The sequence below is a fragment of the Pyrgilauda ruficollis genome, unplaced genomic scaffold (assembly GCF_017590135.1).
Source record: "Pyrgilauda ruficollis isolate IOZ18807 unplaced genomic scaffold, ASM1759013v1 scaffold10, whole genome shotgun sequence".
NCBI lineage: Eukaryota > Metazoa > Chordata > Aves > Passeriformes > Passeridae > Pyrgilauda > Pyrgilauda ruficollis.
Window position 1 is genome coordinate 14,178,068 of NW_024508101.1, and position 6,024 is coordinate 14,184,091.

A 6,024-nucleotide genomic window follows, 5' to 3' on the forward strand; every position below is an offset into this window, starting at 1 on the left:
CTCCCCCTCCCCGCTTCACCAGGGGTGGCTTTGGAGCTGAGCAGGTCAAATCCCAGGGGTCTGGGGCAAGTGGTGATGGTTGTGGAGGTGGAATGGGGTCAGCAGTGGGGCTGGTCCCGAGGGGAGGGGGTGCTCGGCTGGGGCTCAGAACAGCCCGCAGTCCTTGAGGTTCTCCTTGATGATGATGTCAGTGACGGCGTCAAAGACGAACTTGACGTTCTCGGTATCGGTGGCGCAGGTCATGTGGGAGTAGATCTCCTTCACATCCCGCCGCATGTTCAGCTCCAGGAACTGCAGCTTGATGTAGTTGCCCGCATCGTCGTAGGTGTTGGGACCTGGTGGTGTGGCAGTGAGTAGGATCCCTTCCTGGGCTGGTGTCCCCCGCCAAAACGCCGGCCCGGGATTAGCCAGTGCTCCCTCGGGTGGGTAAATCTTGCACCCTCCCTCAACAAGGCTCATGCAGCAGCACTTGCATGGGGTGCTGAGGACACCTGGTGGGGGACTCCTGCGGGAGTGGTGGCACCCAACCCTCCAGCACCCCGCTGCCACTCACCGTCATAGTCGGGGAAGCAGATGCTGAGATGGGCCTTCTTGATCTTCTCCAGGAAAACGTCCTTCTTGTTGAGGAAGAGGACGATGGAGGTGGTGGCAAAGTAGCGGTGGTTGCAGATGCTGTTGAAGAGGTGCAGGCTCTCATGCATGCGGTTCTGCGGAGGGACACAGCCCCGTGGTGACACCCAGGTCATGATCAGGGCAAAGCAGAGAGGGTGTGAGGTGGTGAGCGTTCCTCACCACTTCATCATCCTCCACCAGGACCATGTCGTAGGCACTGAGAGCCGCGATGAAGATGATGCAGGTCACACCCTCAAAGCAGTGGATCCACTTCTTCCTCTCTGAGCGCTGTCCGCCCACATCAAACATCCTGGGCAGGACAAAGGAAGGTCAGCACCCCCACTCCCTGCCCACCCCCTGGCACCAGCCCTCACTGGGGGCCTGGCCCCCACCTGAAGTTGAGGTCTTTGAAGGAGAACTGGGTCTCGATGATGCCGGTTGTCTTGACGCGGGAACGCAGCACGTCCTGCTCTGTGGGGACGTAGCCGGGGGTCACCAGGCGCTCCAAGTCTGACAGGTAGCTGGCCAGGCACGCGGTGGCATGAGACACGGGTTGGAATCCCCTGATGCCTCCCCCACCCACACTCCCTGAGCACACATACTAGCCGGCAGAGTCATTGAGCTGGTACTCGGAGGCGCGGTCAAAGCAGGCTTGGATGCCCGAGTCCTTCCAGAGCCGTCCGATGATTTCTGACATCTCCTTAGGCATGGTCCCCTCCTCGATGGTGTCCGAGAGGTGCAGCAGCTTACGGGCATCATCCTGTGAGGGAGAGGGGTTCAGTGGGGCCTGGGGACCGCAGGGAACCCCTGCCCAACATGGAATGCTCCTCACCTGGCGAGCCGTGTCCCCGTACTGGATGTTGAGGGTGGTCATGGCCCGCACGATGGCCAGCATGGACTGGAGCGTGTTGCTGTAAATGATAGCAATGAACTCCAGGCATTCCTCCAGCGAGTAACCGTCCTGGTGGATGATCCTGGCCGGGGAAGATCACAGGCATGGGGCTGAGCTGGGTGCCGTGGAGCTGAGCCACACGGTGGATGCACCCCATGGCAGTGGCCTGGGGCAGAGTCAGGCACAGTGGGATAGGGCACCCCGTGGCTGCCCTGTGGGACAGACACTGTGCATGGTGGGCACAATCAAGTGACCCCCCCTTGGCACTTACTTCATCTGCTTGACAATGGTGCTCTTCCCCGACTCCCCTGCTCCTAAGGGGACAAAACATGGGTCACGGTGGTGCCCACATCACGGGCACTCCCAGCTGAGCCCCGTGCCGGCTCACTGAGAACCTTGGTGCCTGACGTGGCTGCGGGCACTGTTGGCTGGCTCCATGGCTCAGGATGTGCAGGGGGATTAACCTGGTGCCAGGGGCATTAAGGTTAGCCTGAGCTGCTGCATCTAATGGGATCTGAAGCGGCTCAGCCAGGGACACTCTCAGGGACCCAAGGGAGAGGTTGGGGACATGGTGGCATTGCAACCCTGCCACCCACCACCCAATGCCCCAAACTTGTGGCTGTGCAGGCAGATGCCTCCTGGGCCAGGCTGTGAGGACAGTGATGCCACCCATGGCCCCACCACATACACAGCACCCCAATCCTCAGGCACCACTGGGGGACTGGGAAGGACTGGGAGGGACACATAGCACAAGGGGGCTCCAGGGACACACATGGGGGGGTGGTATGGGCTGCATGGGGGTCCCTAGGAGTTTGGGGCAGGGGTGCTTACAGGCTGGGGTGGTGATATCTAGTGTTGGTGTAGGCTCTTAAGATGGGTTGCTTGGGGTTGGGGGACCTGGGAGTGGGGGGATGTTAGGTGGGCTGGTTGGGTTGAGGGATATATAGAAACCAGGGGATCTTGGGGGTTGATCTTAGGACCTTAGGATCTCAGGATCTTATCTTCATGTTGAGATGGTCTGTTGTGTTTGGGGTGCCTGGTAAGGGGTGCTGACCAAGTTGTGATGAGCTGGTTTAGAGGGTCCTGGGAATGAGGAACTGTTGGGGTGGCTGGTTGGGTTTAGGGTGCTGAGGGAGAGAGGAAACACCGGGTGGGCTTTTTAGGTTGGCTGATTGGCTTTAGGGGTGCTGTGGGGGTCAGAGGACTGCTACAGTGGGCTGACTGGGTTTAGGGGTGCTTAGGAGCAGGGGCCTGGGGACTGTTGAACTGATTGGGTTTAGAGTGGGGTCAGGGAAACTGGGTGTTTTACTGGGAAGGGGTTGGTTGGTTTTAGAGATTCCTGGGAGTGGGAGGCTGTTGGGTGCACTCCTGGGTTGTGCTGGTTTGGTTTAAAGGCGCTGGAGGCATCAGGGAAACACTGGGTGGGCTCTTGAGAAGGGGAGGCTTGGTTTAGGGCTGCTGGGAATGGGGCTGATGTTGGGGTGGCTGCTTGGTTTTAAGGGTCCTGGGTGAATCAGGAGAATGTTCAATGAACTGTGAGGGTGGGCTGCTTGGGTTTGGAGGTCCATCTGGGGGCCAGGGGAATGTCGGATTGGCTGGTTGGGTTTGGGGGCAGTTGTGGGGCGTGCTGGTTGGGTTGAGGGGTGCTGGTTGGGATGAGGGGCACCTTGGGTGGGCTGTTAGGGTGAGATGCAAAAGGATGGGTATGTCCCCCGGGGTGTTGTCTCCCCCTTACCCAGCAGCAGCAGCTTGACGGTCCTGGCATCTTTCTCAGCGTCTTCCTTGAGCTTCTTCTCCAGCTCTCGGGAGTGCTTCTCCTCGGCACTGGCCCCGGCTCCCATGCTCAGCCCCGCAGCCCTGCTGTTCACCAGCCGCTGCTTGGAGGTCAGCACCAAGATGGGCAACGAGCTCCAGCCTCCCGCCGCCTCCAGCGCCCGCTCCCGGTGCCGCCGCCGCCGCCACCGTCCGCCCGCCCGATGTGCGACAAGGACGGGGCCAAGGTCCCGCGGGGCCGCCTGCCGGGGGGCTGCGCTCAGCACCCGGGGCTTAAGCTGGGCCCCCCCGATAAACCCCCTTCAATCTGCAGCGGGCTGAGCTCAGCAATCCCGCGGCTCCCGGTGTCAGCACTTCTGCCGGGGGGGTGCCCCGGCCCCACCAGCGCCCAGCTTTGCCGCCACCCGGGGCTGGGGCAGTGACCCGGCCACCCTGCGGGAAGTGGGACCCCTACCCATCTCCAGCTCTGCTGTGGACCCCAGGGGTTTGGAATTGCGGGGTGGGGATGGTGTGTCCTCTGGGATCTGGTCAGAGCGGGAGCAAATGTCCCCACTGTCCCCATCTCACCTGGGCAAACCCCTGCTCTGGATCAGTGCCCACTGTCCCACTCCGGTAAGCCATGCCAGTGTCCCCACGGGCACTCCCCACAGTGACAGAATGTCAGCCTCAGTCACCACACCCTGTGTCCCCAGGGGTCCTTCCAGAAGCCCCCACTAATGTCCCCATGCCCCGGGTGCATTTCTTAGTGTGCCTGCCCAGCCACCCACCAGTACACTCCCAGTGCCACCAGGCCAGCTCAGTGTCACCTCCACAGCGTCCCCAGGCCCTCCAGCAACACCTGCACGATGTCCTCAGGGATACCCGCACACCCTCCACAGCGTTTCCAAAGCCCTCTCCAGTAACATCCCCAGTGACTACGGAGGAAATCCCAGTGTTCCCAAGCAATTCCAGCTCCTGTGTGGGGACCATACACCCCCCCAACCCCAAAAGCCCTGTCCAACGTCCAGGGGCACTGCACCGCCACCTCTGTGTTACCATCCCAGCGGCAGTGAGCCCCCAATGTCTCTGGGTCCCTCAGTGTGCCTTCAAGCGCCCCCTTCTTATGTCCCCAGTGTCCCCCCTTGCCACCACCATGTGGCCACCGCAGCAAAACGGAGTATCCCAAGGAGCACTGCAGTGACTCCCCGGTGTCCCCCACCCCCTGTGACTCCAGGCCTTGCCAGGACTGCCCCAGTGCCCCCAGTACAGCCCAGTTCCCCGGTGTCCCCATTTGTCCCCAGCGCTCCCTTGTCCCCGCGCCGCGGCTCTCCTGCAGCGCCTCGCTCGGCCGCCAGAGGGCGGCAGCGCCCAGCGCAGCTCCCAGCACAGCCCAGTGCTCCCAGCACAGCCCAGTGCTCCCAGTACAGCCCAGTGCTCCCAGTACAGCCCAGTGCAGCTCCCAGTACAGCCCAGTGCTCCCAGTACAGCCCAGTGCAGCTCCCAGTACAGCCCAGGGCTCCCAGTACAGCCCAGTGCAGCTCCCAGTACAGCCCAGCACTCCCAGCACAGCCCAGCGCTCCCAGCGCAGCGCTGCAGCACCCCCAGTACAGCTCTGCACCCCAGTATGCCCAGTACAGCCCAGCACAGCCCCAGCACCCGCAGTCCCCACAGCAGCGCCTCCCACGGCTGCCAGAGGAGCACAGTGCCACCCATCCCCCTGTGCTGAACAGGGCCCTGCCACAGCCCAGAGCTGCCACTACAGCCCCAGCCAGCCCGAGAACCACCAGCACTGCCCCAGTACCAGCTCCTGCTGCCCTCATGCCTCGCACTTCTCCAAGCCCTCCCAGTTGTGCTCAGTACTACCCCCAGTACAGCCCAGGACCTTTCAGAGCTGACCCCAGTGCCTCCTGGAACTACTCAGAGGAGCTTGGTGCCACCCCAGTATCAATCAAAGCGCTCCCAGTCCCATCCACTGCCACCCTCAGTGCCCTCTGTTAAGTGTCTGCCCCGCTCCGTGCCGCCAGTACCGCCAAGTGCCAGCTCCCAGTACCATATCCCAGTGTTCCAGAACTTTCCTCAGGGCCACCAGCACTTTCCCGTGCCCCCAGCAGTGACTCCGAGTGCTCCCAGTGCCTTCAGCAACACCCAGTGGTGGCACCGGCCACCCGCCCAGCCCAGTGCGCCCCGACACCCGCAGTGCCGCCCACTGCTGCCACCTCCCCAGAGCCCTGTGTGCCCCAGCACCAGTGACCCAGCACCAGGGACAGCCCCGCGTGCCCTGCAGCGCTCAGGGATCGCGTGGTGGGGCCAGGCCCGTCCCTACAGAGCACACGCAGGCCCCGCGTCTGTCCCAAAGCCAGAGTTTATTCGGGAGTGCCCCGAGCTCAGCAGGGCACACTCAGCCCTGCTCACCCCTGTGGTCCCCATGTACAACTATTTACAACCCTGCACACCCACCGGGGTGCCCAAAGAGGGTGGCTGATGGGCTGGGGGTCCCAAACACCTCTGGGTGCCACTGCCACCAAGCCCCAGCAGCAGCTCGAGGTTTTACACCAGCATGGCCCCTTCTCCTTCCCTTCTCCATCCAACCACCCTGGGGCCAAGCCCCCACTACTGGCCGAACACCTCGGTCCTACCTCGAGGTCCCATCTCACCCCTGCCATGTCCCCAGGGAGGGGACAGAGCCGTGTACCCTCACCCCTCCTCCTCAGCTTGCCTGCTGGCCTACAGCTTCCCCACAGAAAGCACTTGCTCCTCCACAACCCTGG

At 62.5% G+C, this 6,024-nt stretch overlaps 1 protein-coding gene across 1 annotated transcript; it reads right to left on the reverse strand.

Moving 5' to 3' along the window:
- Nucleotides 1–86: 86 nt before the first annotated feature.
- Nucleotides 87–3,452, reverse strand: GNAT1 (G protein subunit alpha transducin 1). The gene is made up of 8 exons (XM_041463106.1): nt 3,240–3,452; nt 1,776–1,818; nt 1,445–1,586; nt 1,215–1,372; nt 1,005–1,133; nt 793–922; nt 554–707; nt 87–335 (listed from the first exon to the last, which is right to left on the reverse strand). The coding sequence occupies exons 1-8, from the start codon at nt 3,343–3,345 to the stop codon at nt 145–147; spliced, it is 1,053 nt and encodes a 350-aa protein (XP_041319040.1). The 5' UTR covers nt 3,346–3,452; the 3' UTR covers nt 87–144.
- Nucleotides 3,453–6,024: the final 2,572 nt, after the last annotated feature.

What these genes read in the sequence shown, in the direction of transcription:
- GNAT1 (XM_041463106.1), bottom strand. Translation starts at nt 3,345, where the DNA reads ATGGGAGCCGGGGCCAGTGCCGAGGAGAAGCACTCCCGAGAGCTGGAG. An exon ending in TTCAAAGACCTCAACTTCAG is followed by an intron (nt 923 to 1,004) that starts GTGGGGGCCAGG and finishes TGTCCTGCCCAG; the next exon opens with GATGTTTGATGTGGGCGGAC. An exon ending in TGGTGGAGGATGATGAAGTG is followed by an intron (nt 708 to 792) that starts GTGAGGAACGCT and finishes GTCCCTCCGCAG; the next exon opens with AACCGCATGCATGAGAGCCT.